At 38.6% G+C, this 18,475-nt stretch overlaps 1 protein-coding gene across 12 annotated transcripts in view; it reads right to left on the reverse strand.

The window, feature by feature from the left end:
• The window catches only part of ptprfa (protein tyrosine phosphatase receptor type Fa), a 380,682-nt gene that overhangs the window by 256,917 nt on the left and 105,290 nt on the right, over window positions 1-18,475 (reverse strand). For all 12 annotated transcript variants that reach the window (XM_042417112.1, XM_042417113.1, XM_042417103.1 and 9 more), the window contains exon 2: window positions 5,082-5,254. In XM_042417112.1, coding sequence (XP_042273046.1) covers window positions 5,082-5,175 — 94 coding nt within the window. In that variant the 5' untranslated portion in view covers window positions 5,176-5,254. The remainder of the gene's footprint in view (window positions 1-5,081; window positions 5,255-18,475) is intronic.

An 18,475-nucleotide genomic window follows, 5' to 3' on the forward strand; every position in this document is an offset into this window, starting at 1 on the left:
GGGTTAAATGATTTTTATGAAGAATCTGAGACCATCTCAACTGTGATTAAAAAAATCCTGATCCCCATTGTCTCCAGAATGCAGAGTGCTCAGAGTGGAAGGTAATTGCTGATACAGCTCTGCTGATGGATTCCTATCTACTAAATTATAGAGGGAAATTACACAATGTGCTCATTGCAGCCATAAAGCAGCTATCCCCGATAATGAACCTGTTGATCAGAAACATTGTCCTCTGAGGACCTCCTCCTCCACCTCTGAGGCCAAAGGCATCGTCGTCCTGCCCCTGCCTGGTCTACATACTGACAACTGCTCCCAACATGCATCAGCACAGTGTTCTCAAAGCACTGCTGTTAGAGCTGAAGTGTAAACCTGCTGGTTATGTCTTTACTATAACACACACATACACACATATACACAAATAGGCTACACACATTTGTGCATTTGTGCTTTTCTATTGATAAGAAAATAATTAATACATAATGCAGTGATTGTGCTTCGTTGTAAATGAAAATATTGTAATCACATAAAAGGACAGATGCCCATACACAAACATACTACAAGCATCTACCTGTCATATTGTCACAAAGAGCTCAGCTCAGGTTTATTAGATCTATATTTCATTTCCTGTTCTGTGAGCTAACAGTACAGCTGGGAGTTAGGTTACTTCACTCTGGGGCATTCAGGTCGTACACAGTAAAATTAAATCCTGACATCAGCAAATAAAAGCACATACATGCAAAGCAGGTGATGCCATTTCCATTTCCTGCTCTGCTTCTTGTCTTACATTGTTCAGGTTATTCTTACATTTTATTGGATTTTTTTTTAAAGGGACTTGTGCTACTATACTGATTACTGTACATTATCCCTATATGCAGTTAAAACCAGACATTCAATCTTGTTGTACTTTCTTGCTGCCTGAATGTCTTCAGTGCCCAACAATCTATGAAGACATCTAGAACTCCTGTCTTATCAAAAATTAGTGTACAGTGAATTATGAGTCCTTGAGCAGTGAGTTCTGCAAATCTATGATAGAACAACCATCCTCTAACCGTCAAACACATGTCTCTATTACACACAGAGGGATGAGGGTTTCAGTAAACTCAAACAAACTAGTTCCTACATGTCGTCTGACCACGTCTTAAGGCAAAAGTGTTCCACTCCGAAGGTGGGTTGGCAATGCATCGTGCAAAAAAACAGTGCAGACTTTCTGACAGTCTCTCCTCAAAGACCTTCATGGTGTTGTATGCGCACAGGAAGAGTAGTTGTGTAAAGCATCAAAAAAGAGAGAGAAGTTCAAATCCTGCCTGCTTCACCCCTGGCCAATCACTGCATTAAGTGCACATGGATTGCCAGATAATCTGTTTCAGAAAGGTAAAAAAGTCAGTACGAGTTCTTTGAGGACAGCTCAGTGTGGGGGTGCAAAAAGGCCGGCTGCCAATTTTGATGAGCACATTCAGGTGCCCAAAGGGAAGAATCCTTTTGGTTTTCTTTCTTTTACCTCATGAACTTTTTTCTTGCACCAACATCAGGAAAAAACTTATTACAATGTGGGTTTTATTTTCATAGCTCTGCCCATTATTTCTTATAATATTACTTTACTCACCAAAATAGATCTAGTAACACAGCAAAATTGCAAAAACAGGTCCACGTTTAATGCTAGAACTGTAGGCCTGAAAATAAAACCATAGTTTTCCTTCAAAGCTCTAATAATAGCAAAATCTGTATGTTTTTTATTCTGACCAACACAAGTATTATGGGGTGTAATCAACCTTGCACTGCCTTTAGTCTTTTAGCAATTTTATAATTTACTCATTGGTTTGAATGGGATGATAAATCATGTTCTGAGTGGACCAACCATCTGAAAACACAGATATGAAGTTAAACCCTGGCTGTCTGGTAAACTACAGTGATGCAGGTGACTTACACTGAAGCTGATCATGCTGTCCTGAGCAGACGTTATCTATGAATAAAAGTGGTCAGGGTTGTCAGAGACGGTGAACACATCACAAACATTAACCTTCTATAGAGGTCACTTCTTGTGTTGTCATACAGTTCTTCTAGTTTAAATTTTTGTCATAGCTGCTGTAGATTGTATATTATGTCTAACTCATTTCCCTCTCTGTCCAGACTAATAGAAAATTACATTTTCTTAATGTTCCTTCTCAACCTCTCCACCACCTCTACACCCTATGCCCTTCCAAAATTTGATGTTGTGCTCATTACATATAGTTGACTTGGTTCATAAGGATTCTCATGGGAGAAGAAAAGAATTATCATTGCATTAGCCAGGGTCTGGTCAATGAATGCAGAGAATGTTTCAGTCTCCAAACCCAGCCATGACCCCCAGATCTGAGTCAGTGCTCATAATGGGAGCTGCATGTTGGTGCTCTTGTTAGTGTTTAACTTGTTCATTTGGATGAATTACGTTACTCTACAGACAGACATATTAGCAGTTACAACCAAACTTGGACTGTATTTACACTGTAATGTATCCAATATTTTTAGCTAATAGAGCAGTCATGATGAGATGTTTTTTGGCCAAAAATCAAACAAACAACCAATTGGGGCATTTTGGTATATTTGTATTGAATATATGTATTGCATTACTGATATGGATTGTATTATGGGTGGGCAGCGCCAAAACAGGCGCATGAGGTTTAGAGTTAAGGAGAAACATGTTGCTGGGCTTTACTATGTGCATTCCAAAGGCAAAAAACCAATAACCAAAATAAAAAAAATAAAAAAAACTTGCACTTGTTGAATGAATTTGAACCTTTATTTTTTCCTTGTCCATGATTTCCATGAACATTCTCTTTTAATGGCATCTTTCCAACTATTCAACTGTAAGCTTAAATGCTGTAAAAATTGCACTTACAGGACCCCTAGCAGACGTGAATGTCTATCAGGAACAAGGTCAGTTCGGGTTGGATGGTTGGGTCAACACAGTGTGTGACTTAGACCCAAGAGAACGCTATTCATTTTCCATTTTCTTGCTTTAGTTTACCCTAACTCAAGTATTTCTTCTCCTTAAACCTAACCAAATCTTAACCATAGAGGTGGCAGATCAGAAGATAGTCATATAAATCAATTTTCTAACAGTGACTTATAACAGCTTTGGAAGGAGCCCTGCTGATAGGGGTGTCAGATCAGAAATAGGGTGGGTGGGTATGGGTCAGTTTGGAAGGCAGTGACAAACAATATATTTTGTCATGTAGTTTGGAGGACTTGTTGGTTCATTCTCATACAGCAGCTCACCCCTCAACTGGTTGCAGCCTGTCAAGATGGTTAAATATAAAACACAACAGTCTTCAGCAATAGTGTTGGTTAAAGGCCACTAAAAATAGAAATCCTGTTGTGTTATTTCAAATGTCAATGTGAATGAGGTTTTTGATGATGAGACTTACGCAACTGACACTTTTCACACGCTCTCACACCACAAATCCATTTTCTCACACAATGAAAAACAAATTCATAACTGATAACGTTGAGGCACGAAAAGAGGACACTGACAGCGCAACAGACAAGGTCCAGACTGGGAACAAATCTTATGCCAAGCTGAAGTCAAAACTTGGCAGCTCTGATTTGGAGTAGTCTGGTTCCAGACCTCTCAATCACCACCCACACCTCCAATTTGGGCAGTGATTCCAAACGATCCGAGCACATTGAAAAAACAGAAAAAACAGTTGACCAATTTTGTAGGCAGGACTAAAAAAGGGTATGTCATCTTCCTGCATAGCTAGCTACGTAGCTACAGCCATGAAAAATAGCAACAGAAATATAGACACAAAAATGGTGAAGTGAAACCAAGCAACAATTCAGTCTGATTCCAAGGCTTGGGTTATCATGAGTACAGATATATTTGGATATATACAGACGAGTGACAAATTAAAGGAAAAACTGGTACAGCTCTGAATGCTTGACCCCTACAATTAGGGGATCTGGTGGCTCTGTTATGCTCTGGGGAGCATTTTGCTGGCATAGTTTGGGTCCACTTGTCCCCTTAGAGGGACGGATCACTGCAAATCAATACAAAGTTGTTCTGAGTCATCAACTTTATCCTATGATGAAACATTTCTATCCTGATGGGAGTAGTCTCTTCCAAGATGACAATACCCCAATTCACAGGAAATGAGGGGTCACTGAATGCTTTGATGAGTATGAAAATGATGTGAAGATATTCCCTCATTTGGTGTTTTGGTGGTGGAGAGCACTGTCTAACACTTCAGTCCAAAATCTCCCGTTGGTGTTTCATTGAGTTGAGATCTGGTGACTGTGAAGGCCATAACATATGATTCATATCATTTTCATACTCCCCAAAACATAACAGAGCCACCAGATCCCCTCACTGTGGGGGTTAAGCATTCAGGCCTGTACCAGTTTTTCCTTTAATTTGTCACCCATCTGTGCGTGCCAATATTTGGTGCTAATTGTGCTGAAATAGCTGATACAATATGTGAAAAAATATTCATTTACAGTTTTTATGTATGATTAACTACTATAGGAAAAGTGACAGGAGTGTCTATACATCCTAGTTGTATAATGTTGAGGTAATACAAACTCCCACAGCTAAATGTGATTATTTAGTCCAATATAAAACATTCATCAGCACTTCAGGGAAATGTAATGTGCCTTGTGAAACAGTACAAAGATTGGGTGACAATGCATTGAAACAACAGTGTGATGAGGGGCTGTTGTCTGTATGAGAGTCCTGTGGAGCAACACAGATTAACACCAAGCACCAGTATGCTGAACAGTCCAAACCAGTGAGAAGCACAGGATAACTGTGTATACCTTTCAGATAAAAATGTGTACTTTTGGCTCAACAAATACCTCTATAAACCTTCAAAATATAATGTAAATTGTAGAGCAGGAGAAGATAGAGGAAAGCTATATTGTTGTTTGGTGATGCTCTTGTAATAGGTAAACAGTAATTCATCTTAAAGTTGACTTATATGTACATTTTTTCAGCTAACAGCAGTGCTTTTTTATAGTCACTTAACAATGTCCGAATGTTAGCCAGTGGATTACCGGCCTGTAAAAATGTGGGCAGAGCTCAGAGCTGTGTGGATAATAGTACTTACTTTCTGTGTGAGAAGGCAGCACCAGTCTAGTCAGCAGCAGGAGATGAAGAGCTCCTCTGGTGAGAGGGGACAGCCGTTTGAATCTAAGGTCCATATTCTGACTGTTGGTGCTCTCCTCTGGTCCTGACACTGCTGCTGATTGGTTATGGCCTCACACAATCATAGAGTGACACCTGCAAGGAGACAAGATAATTGATGTTAAAGATCAAGGTTCTGTATAGCTCAGGGTGTGTGGTCCTGTGAAGTCTGTATTTCAACCTTTTAACCAGATATTGAAAGCTTTTATTCACTTGCTATTCTGAACATCTGGCTGGTACTGATAAATAAAAATGAAATTCTAATTGACTTTGAATGAACAGGAGAAATCAGCAAGGTTCTTTATATAACTTCAAAGGATAATAATGGTTTGCTACAACTTATTTTTGTAGTTTTGTCTATTATTCCTGAGAATAAGATCTTGGATCTGAGAACACAGCAGCATTGCTAGAAGGAAGTCAGACAGGTCAACAAACACAAGCAGTTAGATGATCAAACATGGATATGAGTATGAATATGTCTTATTGTTGCTAACTGGATGCTTAGTGAACACTTTTACTGCACTCAAACCAGTGGTGGAAAAATACTACATACATTTACTCAAATACTGTACTTCAGGACAATTTTGAGGTACTTCTACTTCACTTGAGTATTTCCATTTGATGCTACTTAACATTTCCACTCCACTACATTTCAGAGGGAAATATTGTACTTTCTACTCCACTACATTTATTTGACAGCTGTAGTTACTTTTCAGATGAAGATTTGACACAATGGATAATATAACAAGCTTTTAAAATACAACACATGTTAAAGATGAAACCAGTGGTTTCCAACCTTTTTGGCTTTTGAAAGCAATGTGTAGTCGGGGTCACATTTCACATGTCTGAGTTGTTAACAGCTCCACCAAATAGTGATTTTTCCCTCTAAACCTCTCACATGCTTTCATTTCAATAAATGTTCAAATGATCCAATATTTCAACAAAAATCAAAGATTAGAGAAAAAGTCCAAAAACTGAAAACAGATTTGTATATCAGATTTATCTGCTGACCCTTTGGAGGGGCCCGACCCCTAGGTTGGGAATCACTGGGCTAAACTAGCTAACTGTATAGAAGAAGAAGAAGTAGTTGAAACTAGCTCCACCTTGAGCAGCTACAACAGTAACATGCTGCTAACACTGATGCTTCACTATTAATAATCTAATGATGTCATATATAATAATATATCAGTCAGAGGCACCAAACCACTACTTTTACTGAAATACTTTAACTACATCAAGCTCATAATACTTATGTACTTTTACTGTAGTAGGATTTTTCATGCAGCACTTTTACTTTTGATGGAGTATTTTTATATTGCTGTATTGGTACTTATAAGGATATGAATATGAACACTGACCCAAACATGGTTTTAGTCTTTAATTTGACGAAAACACAGCCTGGGTTTAGACTGCCAATACATAAGATGCATGGCCTAACCAAATGCCAGACATGAGTATGAAACTGGACAGCTAACACATATTTATCAATGGAAAGGGTTCAGTCAACATCAGAGCTGTTCTTCTGAACCGTGAATATGAGCATCAGTGTTTCTGCTTAAGCATGTTGGTTCCCTACAACCACATGAGCATGTGGACAGTCCCAAGAGCTCAACAGGGAGGACTGTGAGCCAAGAGGATGAAACAGCATCATCCAGGTCTGAAAGAATTACATGACTTGGACGCAGCATGCAAAATGAGTAATGCGCTAAACCCATTACCTGAACTGACTTATTAACTGACAGTCTCACCCACACTGGCACTAAAATCTCCATGTGTGGACCTGATTACTGAGACAAGAACATGACAAGATTATAAAGTATATTACACATTTCCTTTCCTAGTCATTTCCAGCCACAGTAATATCTCTTAGAACATGGAACTCAGAACAGAAATGGAGTGCACCTGCAGTGACAAAAAGTACCCGGCTCTCATTTTCTTTCCATTTGTCTACATCAGCCTGAGCCAAACAAGAACCACTAAACCAGTGACACTGCCAAGTCTTCCTAGTGTAAGCATGTAGCTGAAGTTAATCCAAAGCAAGGCTTGAACAACTAATGGTCCACCTCTTTCACAGATTGACTCTTTGCTTGATTTGGGATGACTTGGAATACTTGTTCTACTGCAAATGATCCATTCATAACTAGACTGCAGTCACAGAATGATCCTCAGACAGTGTTTCCCTGTTTAGCTGTGGTGGAAGTATAGTAACAAAAAGAGGAACTTTGGCACTAAAAAGACTAACGTTGAAAGATATCTACTTGATTTGACTCATTTGGACGCTGAAGCTTCATATTAGCTTCAGATAAACTTTTAAATCCATTTTTGCACAGAAGGAGGACTGTGGATTTTATCCTCCATCACTTACATTGTAAGTGCATTATGAAGAGATCTTCTAATGGTCAGCATGAACAGGAGGAATGAAGAAAAACATGTTGTCATTGTTGTTTTAAGACAGACTTAAAAAGTTGTGAACCTTCCTTTAAGGAGTAGAAAACTAAAGCATGTAATCAGTTATATCTTTCAACTGTACAGATACTGATCTGCTATTATTTGTCATTTTTACCAATCATGTGCTAACATTCCAGGAGTACTGCAGGATAGTTACATTCATATAAATGCCATGGAGAACACTGGATTCTGATTGGGTGGAGGGTGTGCATTATTTTGAGATAACCACATGGCTCTGGTGTAGCTGGAAAGCATATCAGCTGGAACTGACCAATAACAATAACTTGGCAATATTTTTTATGTTATAGACTATGACGCTACACTAAACTATGTTTTTATATAAAACATTTATCACAGGACCACCACAGGTCTACATCACTTGTAGCAGAGAATAATCAATCAATTTCAGCCTCTTTCAACTCAGTTTTGGTTTAAAAGACCAACTTCACATTTCTTCCTCACACATAAATTGGGAGAAATTTGGGCTTGCTTCCAAAGTGCCATTGCGTATATGTCTCTATCAGGACATTTTGACATATGGTCAGTAGGAGAAAAGGACTGAACCACCACCTGAGTTAGAGCTGGCCATTATTTATACTTTGCCTTTAGTTGACATTTAACAGTAAGGATAAACTGGGGATGACATCCAACAAAGGTCCCCAATGGAACCTGGGACATTATCTTTATGTACGTGTCTTACACTGCTCAGCTACAGGTACACCCTAACAGAATTCACCCAAAATATGAATTAATAATTCTTAAGCAGGTCTAAGAGGATTAACACACTCCAGCCCTGTAGTTAAGAAAAATAATGCACTCCACAGGTGAACCTGCCAGCTGATTTTACAATAAGCAGTGGCTTGCTGTGGATTATCCCTAACACAGTTTCTACTGATTCCATGTGATTACTGAAATGCTCACAACTTCACTAATTGTACATCAAGACAGATTATACGCTAAGATGTGAAACCAGCGATCAGAGTGATAGATACAACTCTCCTCTGCCTCAGCACACAAGCAAATTAAAGAGACACAGCTTTCCCCTCATTCCTCAAATGAAATCAACACCAACGTGAATCCCGTCGATTGTCACCATCCATGCAGATGCACGCCGGGCACATTCATCCAACGCCACTCATTTCTACTGTGTTTATTTGCCTTTCACTATACTGTATGTTAAATGTACTTGACAGTTAAAAACTTTATTTTGTGAACACACACACACACGTCATAAAAGCTTTGAATTTTTCCTCACAGTGTGACTGAAAACACACTTCCGCTGCTCAGTCTGAAAGTTGAACAATTAGAGAAAGTCTCACAGAGAGGGTTCAGAGGAAGTTTGGGGATGATTTCCAAGATGTTTGACGTGTCATTAGGTGCTGGATTTTCACAGTCTTCCTGGACCAACAGCATTTCTCCGAACCAGTACTGTTGTCTGCCAACGGTACTGTAGAGAGACAGGAACCCTGACGGCTGTGACAACACTTTCATGTGCGCTCACCCATCTCACAAATCACAATACATCCATTCTACAGTGCCTCAAACTTCTTAACTCACCCAGAGTGGTGGTTCATAAGAGTTACATTCTGTCAGGGTTGGTTACTTTTTACATTGTAGCACTGCAGTGTTTTAGCATGTATGCATGGGGTTTGTCTCAAACTGACACAAGTCGGAATTTGGCAGTTTTTCAGTCCTCAGTGTAGCTAACTGCGCTAACTCAAATGTAGTGGGACTAAAATCGATTTGACATTATTCAGATCTGACAGAAATGGTTTCCACCTTTTAAGTGAAAATAAAGTTTTCAAGTACAAAATGACCATAACATACCTGATGTTTGATGAGTCAGCCGTAACTGCCAGTTACAGACCTTTTTCACACCAGAAATGTTAATGTCACAGTAGAAAACGCAGTACAGGTGTAATTAATTACCTTAAAGCTACAGTATGTACATCTTTCTTATATTTCTTAGTTGAAATGTGATCCAAAGCAATATGTGGAGAAGCGCTGTGATAGGCTTCTGTGATCCAGGCTCACTGAGCAGCCTGGCAGAAGTACAGAGATATTCCCTTCTCAAGTTTTTAACAAGCCACATCCAGCTAAACTTTTGACTAATACAAATGCAATCTATTTAGCCTATCTTTGTGTTTACATCTATATGTATAAAATTACATGCAAACTGAATCGCGAAAGTTTTAAAAATCTTCTTTTGTAAGTGAAAGTTCTGTAATCAATAAGTGCTATCATGACCTATTACTAATAACACAGGACGAATCATTGAAAACACATTGAGTTGATCAACTGTTTTATGGTTCTTATGGCAACAGAGATAGAATTTGCCCCTTATGTAACTATAACTTGAAATTCTATTTCTGTTGATATGTGGATGATAAACAACAAATAATCCCTCATCAGTAAGGTCTTTTTAATATCTGGTATAAGACAAGATGGTATTGACCCTTTTTTAAAATCTAAAAATGCAAATGACAAGCACATAGCTGAAAAAGCTTAACATCAACACAATAGTCACCAACTCACTTAGCAGCAGGAAATAGCTGTTCATGTCCAAGAGTAGCAGCTGCCCTCTCCAACAAACTGCCAGTGCCACTTGCTTTGGTACCTGGGTGGCAGTAACCACTCGCTGTTTGCTTCTCTGCTTCCTCCTAGCTTCATCATGGTGACTCTGCAGTTTCACCATGGAAGAGCTACCTGCTGCTATCTCCTCCCTGCATAACCTTGGAGAGGTTGGCATGATGCCACTCCCCCAGGATGAAGAAACATCTTGAGAGTTACTCTTTCTCACTTATCTCCCAGCATCCCTGGAGACAGAGCTGCACAGTAGAGGCTGAGCTGAACAGAGAACTCATCAGGCCTCAAACGAAGCCAGGAGGCTATCACTTATGTTTTCAAAGACTCCCTTGGCAGCATGTGCAGTGGACACATCTAGTAGAAGTTGTGGGTGCTGTCTTCCATTGGGCTTAAAGTCCACCTCCAGCCAGTGTTACTTCCTGTTTAACAGTTAACGTTCTGTCTCAAATGGAGAGTGGGGGAATCACCTACATTCATTTATAAATCAACTTTAACCACCTTAAATGTTATTTTCTGTGCCAATTTTGGTTGGAGAGTGTTTAATTAATCCCTTATTAATCCCTTGTTGCAGCACATCTGCAGCAAATATTTAGTTAGAAGCACAGGTCCCTGATACTGTATCAGTAGCCTATGTGACGCTCACAAAAACTAAAGGATTTTATGAGGATGACATATGACTATAGTCATACGTCATCATTCTGTTTCGGCAACAACTTAAATTTTTTAACTTTGAGTGCAAAGTGAAGTTATTTGTCAAAAAATATTTAACAAACAGTGTGGTTAATCAACATTGTCAGAAAATGACTGAGAAAAATATGAAATATCTTAAAAATGCCAAAATACACTGGAGGGGGACTTTAAAGTCTGTGTAAAGGAAAATGGGAGATTTCTTTTCAAACACGTTAGAAAATAACTGAAAACATGTGAAAAGACTGAACTATGTAGTACTGAACTAACTGTGCAGTTAGACCATTTAACATTTTTTTACCATCTCTGTTCAGGATTTTTTGGGCGGGCCTAAATTGATGGCTCTATGATGTAGAGGGCTGACTAGCGTGACCCCTCCCCCAACACAGCATGAACATTAGAGTGCATATACTCATAGTACTCATACTATTTTTACACCAGGTAGTTTTACAAACTTTCATCAGAGACAACTGGGATTCACTTCAGATAATCAGCTGTTACTGGTGAATGAGGCCATTTTCATTCGATGTTAGTGCTCAGAGAATTACTCACTAATTAATTACTTCAGCAACGGCTGGAAGGACGGGTAGAGTCAACAGACACGTTGCCAGCAGCAGACAACACAGGCCACCACCCGCAGCTGCGGGTTCAGCACCAGCTGTGCAGCTGGGAGGTCCCCCCACCCAGAGGGAGAGCATTTACCAGGCAGCACTTGGTATGGCACAATGCAGCCACAATGACGCTGCTTTTCAAGTTAGTAGTGTTAAGTGCACTGAACTCCACTGAAAAAAATGACAATTTAACATACTGATGTTTGATCATGCATCCCTTGTTAACTAGTCATTTAAGTTACATTTCACAAGAATTATATGAGTTGAGAGTTTGCCCGGCTTAGTGTATTTCTTAAAATGCTACAGTCTCCCAGGCTGTCTGAAGTACCTTTTGTGCATTCTGCTCTTAGTTTAGTTTTTAAAACCCAGTTAACACCATCATTCTATACTGTCCCAGTAGCTGCTGACTGGTTGACTGAACTGTACTGGTATTTCAATGTATTTTTTACTTGTCTGTTTGTCTTAGGGCTCCCATCTCAATCTCAGTAACACTACCCAAATAAAGAAAAAACGAAGAAAAACATTTTTTGAGGAATAAAACTGCCCAAAGCACAGAAATAACAAGGAAAGGGCTTGCACTATGCATTTGCATGTGTGTCTACTGCTTTGACAACAGTAAATATTACCTTTCCTAAACCAAAAAAATTCATGTCTCATCCAATAAGCAATCAATATAACCACCTTCTCTGTAAAGATATTAGGGCCTGCAGGACTTTCTTCCACCTAAATTTGTTTTTTCAGACAGAGGTTACTCCCGGGCTTCGTACCGCTCCAACACATTCCATCATAAGCAGAGCATTTCTGACCTTCCACCTGTATTGAACTATCTCTAAACAAATACCTTAATACTGCCTGACAGGCAAAATCAGGGCAAAAAAGTCTCAAGAACCTTCAACCTTCAATTTCTGTCTGCACAGACTACCAGCCGACAATTACCATGGGAATTCTTACAATTACAGACCAAAATACAACTGCACCAAACATTCTGTAGTTGTTTCATTTTAAAATAACAATGGTTTGCATGTATGAGATTGTTTGTTCTTTGGAAGTGCAAGGCCTCATCTTGTTAACACTGAACTAGCACTAAATGTACTTTTTCAGTTTTCACCTTCACATTTCAGCTGGAAAAATATAAAGAAAGCATGTGTCTTCCTGGTAATACCATGTTTATTGTGACTGTTGTACCATCTTCTCTGCATCAGTAGTGTGTCATCAACTTCAAAGGGTAAAACACTGAAGTCTAGCTTGAGTACATACATAATTTATAACATAGTATTAATCATATGATATATGATACCAAGACTGTCTTTGATCTAAGGGTTCAGCTTAAGCTGCCTCAAACAAATTAAGTTCACACCAATCACTTCATTATAATTTCTTATATCATTCATCAGGAAATTAAACAAGCAGGACAGAAATCAGTGAAAAGAGAATTAATTCAAAGGTTCCCTTTACAAATGTGTAAAGGTACACTGTATTAAGTCTAAAGTCCAACAACATGGACTTAATTTTAGCACTGATACATCTCAGCTTTGAATATATGTGCGCCACTGGCTCTTTGTGATGGAGACCCTTATCCCCTTTCTCTCCCAATAAGTGGTGTTACATTTTAAGCCTATTTTCTCAAGCAGTGTCTTATTTGAGCGATGGGGTCCTACATGAACCTCTCTTTCCACAGAACAGTTATTGAATAAAATAAGTGTATTGGCATTGCGACAAGCAGTGTCCTCAGTATACTGGAAAAAAAAGTTAGGCAGTTGGTTATTAGTGACAATTATGGCCCAGTCAGTCAAGTCAATCTGTAACAGCCTGTCATTAAAAAGAGTGCAAATGCAGTGCTTTCTCTTTGTGTTGTAGTTTTTCATCATGCATTTGTATTTTGTTTGTTTTATGCCCGGTTTGACTACATTAACAGTAACAGAGACAACAAAAGTTCTCTATATACAGTATGTATCCTAATATGGCTCAAACACTTGGTTAAAGGTAAAAAAAAAAAATAAACTGTTGTGTCTACTGTGCAACTAAGTTAATAAAAGCAAAGCCTCACAGCTACGTAGTCTCAATTTATCATTACTCACAAGCATCAGTTTTGAAGCTGCAGGGTACAAGCTAAGACATCCCAAAGAATTCAGTGTGATATGATACAACAGCAAAGAGATGATGTCCTGCTGCTGAATGATTTTAAATTCCAGACGACCGTTAGCAGAAATATTTGTTTTGTAGGGAGGCTGCATTGCTTTCATATTTTTTATCAATTCTCTGTGAGCAGTGCAGGAATGCTGAGTTAGGATAAAGTATGAGGCAGATCTAGTGCAGACAGGTAGAGTTTAGCACTGAAGCAGTTTAACTGACCAAAGACTCAATATAATATATTAATCATTTTTAATAATACATTTGAATGATTAATCAGTTATTAAAATAGCTCTTGATTCATTTTTGGTCAATTAAACTGCTTCAGCGCTAAGAAGTACATCCACCATTATAGTGTAAAGCAATTTCTGATAGTTTATCAGGTAAGCCTGAGCTAAAGCTACAGTTAGACCACTGATATGTTTTTAATTATGCATGCATCATGGCTGCCTCACTTGTCCTCATGGAGTCACAATTCAGCACATGACAGATGATCAGAAAGTAAAGGTCAGCAGCAGACTCTGATCGCAACAATGGCAGAAAGTTTTGAACTCATAGAGCTTTCCAGCAACAAGCCTAATTGATATGAGTCTCCATGCCACTCCACAGTGAGGGAAGGGTACGTGCCTGCTTTTTCACTTTCCCCACCAAGATTTATCCTGAACTGGTGACCTTCAAGTCACAAGCTTGCTTCTCTAACCTTTAGCCCACCACAGCTTTTTCTGCCCTTATTTCATCATTAACAATATAGTAGCCTCCTCAGGGTCAGTATGGTTTCTGTGCAGAAGTGGACATTCACAAGGAGGATACAGTGTCAACCAGGGATAATTAGGCCCTAATCTGACCTCTAGTGGATATACTGGTATACACGAACTACGCAAGCAAGTATGTGAACAATGACACTGGTGTCTCTACATTTTAGTTAAAATCAAGTATATCAGCTCCTTTACTAAAGTAATGGTAACAAACACACTAATTTGTGCAGGGAAAAACCACTCAGTCACCTCATAGACATCTGCTCTCCAAACAGGTAATGGTGCTTGTGGCTCAGATCCATCAAGGTTGTCAGTATGATGGGAAGCTGGTGAGGGATCACGCCTTTGTCACAGCACAAAAAACTCCTACTGATTGGTCTAGAGTGGGAGTTGGCAACAATTCAAGAATTTGGTCATTTCACATTTGAAGAAAAATAATGTAACAATACATGTTGTGACTAGTTTTATATTTTGATTTTGGTAATAACAGTAACATGTGGCCCAGCACTCCAGAGACCTGGGTTTAGTTCAGCTGGCACTGTGCGTGGGTGGGAAGCCTAGGAAGTCCAACTGTTTGGGGAGTACTGAACCCAGGTCTCAGGTTTTGGGTGTTTGTGTTTGTTGAAATGCTTATTACACATTCATACCAAAACACCTAAAATGCACTTAATAACTTCTTTTTAATTTGCTTTTACAACAAATCTTATAAAGAACATGCTGATTAAATATTCATACAATAACTAGCACAAAATACAAAAGGTTACACTGCTTTTATGACATTATAGGCTTATTACATTAACTTTTTCATTTTATATTTTCTTCTTATTACATTATCAGTTTTTACAGTCTCCAAAAGCTGTGGGATTTTGCAAAATCATCTGGCAATCTGACAAATACAAAATTTGCAAATCTTGCATGTAATTTAAGGAGTGATGTCAGTACTGTGTTTATGTCATTCTTAATTGCTCTTGCTTCCTTTTCAAATGACAACCCAGTCTCACATCATAATGTAGAATAGCTGTGTTGGTCCACAATGCAAAACATATTAGTTTCACAATAACAGCTCTAAAATTGTGAGATGTCTACATTTTTTTGGCCTTTTCTTTTCTACTGGCCTGCGTCCACATCACGTGACTGTCAAGTTTCTGTCTGCTCAAACGAACAAAATGTCTGACGTTCCTTTTCTCAGCGGCAAATGCAATATTTACTTTAAATTTTATTTTAAGTTTTGGCATTAAAATATGTTTTCATGACATTTCTAGCAAGAAATGTGCATTTTATTTTCATAATCTTCATTTAGTGAATGTATATGAGGTTTAGTTTGTCAGTTATTCCAAAGATTTTTTCAGGCTTGCTATCGTTGCTATGGTGGTTGCTACGGATGCTGCTATTGCTGAAACCACATAGTTGCATGTTGTTCGAATTTATGGCAGCTTCAACATATGCATAGATATAAGATTATAATGTTACTACAGAAAGGTACAAATGGGTGTTATATGCAGCAGCTATACTCCTGCTTTTACAGTATCAGTTACAACGCTGAGTGTGAAGTTCTGAGGGTGACTCTGTGTGAGATAATGTGACTACATTATCTACATAAACTGTATGTTGTAACTGCTTTTACAAGTCTCCAGACTCCTCGATGTCTGGACTGTAAAAAGGAAACCAATAACTGCTGTGCATTCCTGGAGCACTGAGGGTCACTGTATTGATTACTGGATCTGTTGACTACACTTACAGTCAAGTCATCTCATCAAGCCATCTGTCAATTTTTTGACAGTTCCATTAATTAAGAGTCTTTAATAGATCTAAGCAGTTATGACATGCCATAATCACAACAGGAAACAACCAATATGAATCAGAAATCACTGGAGTAATCAGAGGTGCACATTCTCCTACCTCATTTATAATATAATATTTTTTAAAAAGTTAATTTTGCAGACTTAAAGGACTCTTTCAAGGACCCCTGAGGATGCTGAAGGACAGCAGGGCTGTTAAGATCTCACAGGGAAGGTCACAGCAGCCTGTTTTGGTGCAGAACAAGCTCAATCACAGTGTAGACCACTGGTTTACATGACAGCCTCATCTTCCCCAGACAGACGGCATACGTAGGGCCACGTCCCCCTTTTATCAGAGAAAGAGGGTTGGCATCTATCACCATCAGGCCTGTCAGGAGGAGAGCAGGAGTATGGCATGGTGGCTACCCCCCGTCATCCACTGAGTCAGCCAATGCAACAACAACCCAAACAAGATCACACTGCATTCATACATATGTGGTACAGCGATAACACAGTGTAGGAGGGATAAAGTCAATCCAACAAAGTGAGATCCTACCAAATATAAGCTATTCAATCACATTAAAAACAGAGCAAAGACACCTACTACATTTATTAAATCAATAAAAGCTCTTTGATGACTCTGTTTTCATTCTTACAGTCCAGAATCCAAAAGCTAAGCCCACATGCGAAAATGTAAAATCATTCTGCCACTCTGAAACCTTCAAAAGGGATTGGTTGTGTAATAGCTGCCTTACAAAAGGAAGAGAAACATAACTACAGGCTACTTTTCTTGTGTTACTCTGGAAATCTACAAGTCTCTAAAGATAGCAGTTAGAAAGAAAGTTCCTTGACAGCTTCTAATTGTCAAGATGTTGTATAATTTCAATGACATGGAGGGTTAGCCCTCCTAGTTAAAACAGCTTTGCAAAAGGTGATATCAGTTAAAGCTAATTTTGATTTCACAAAGAAAAAAGTCATTCATCAAGCAGAAATGACAAACATTTACCAGTTCCAGCTTTGCAAATGTGAAGATTTGCTGCTTTTCTCTGTTTTCTATCATTATAATGAGACAATAAGTGTACATTTTGCACTAAATGCTAAATGCTAACATCAACATGTTAACAGTGACAATGCTTACATGCTGATGTTTAGCAGGTTTAATGTTTACCGTCTTAGTTTAGCTTGTTAGCATGCTTACATTAGCCAAGTAGCACTAAACACAAAGTATAGCTGAGGCTGATGGAAATGTCATTAATTTTGAGGTATATGGTCACAAACCAAAGTATTGGACACATTTCAATTTTGACCAGATGCTGCCACTAGATCAAAAGTTAAGGCATCACCAAAAAGATAACAATTCATCTATTGGGGGACATGTATGTCTGTGTCAAATTTCATGGCAATCCATCCAATATTTGGCAAGTGAAATAACTCAAAACCACAATTTCAACCTTCATGGTGGTGCTAGACTAAAAGTCAGGGGAGTCATCACCTGGGAGCCATGAATGTCTGTACAAAATTTCATTGCAATCCATCCAAGAGTTGAGATATTTCAGTCTAAACTGATTTTAATAATTCAAGGGGAAAAACACTTACTCAATCGAAGTCACAAGTAGACACACATATAGTTTTATTTTCAGGAGTCACAGTCTAAAAAGGTTGGAGAGCACTGGATCAGTTAATTGTATAAATTATCAGCATATATCTCAATACTGAAAATAATCATTAGTCGCAGCCCCACACTGATCTTAGCGACTTCCTGCACTCTGTCATCCACCTACTGTTTCCTCAGCCTCTTAAACACAGGCAGCATTTCAGGCTTTGATGCAATATAACATTATCAGTCAATTCAGTGTCACTGAAACTGTTTGCAGGGAGGAGTGACAGCACCACCCACCACCTCCTAACCTAACAAGTAGATGGACACTACTAATGCTTCATCTAGCAGACTGTTTGTGTGCATGTGATCATCAACATACATGGAGACAGTTTAAAAGTTAAAACTTACATTTCATTCATTTGGTGAAGCAAAGACTTCAAAAAATCTATCAATTGTGCATGTTTCAAACATTTCCTCTTGGCACAGAAGAACAAAAGCAAGAAAAAAAAAAAAAGACGATTCTGATGATTGAGACTTGTCTAAATTGTCTAAAGCCTCAATCTGTCTATCCACGCTGAGTCTGAAAAAGACTTAATTTGCAAAAGATTCTGGATATGTCTTTCTATTGACAGCTAAGACACTTAGCAGATGCAGAACACTTCACATAAAGTGCAGTTGGATTGCTATTGAACAATAATGCTAAAACCATCAGTGGAAAATCC

This window comes from Thunnus maccoyii, chromosome 7, assembly GCF_910596095.1.
Source record: "Thunnus maccoyii chromosome 7, fThuMac1.1, whole genome shotgun sequence".
Classification (NCBI taxonomy): Eukaryota; Metazoa; Chordata; class Actinopteri; order Scombriformes; family Scombridae; genus Thunnus; species Thunnus maccoyii.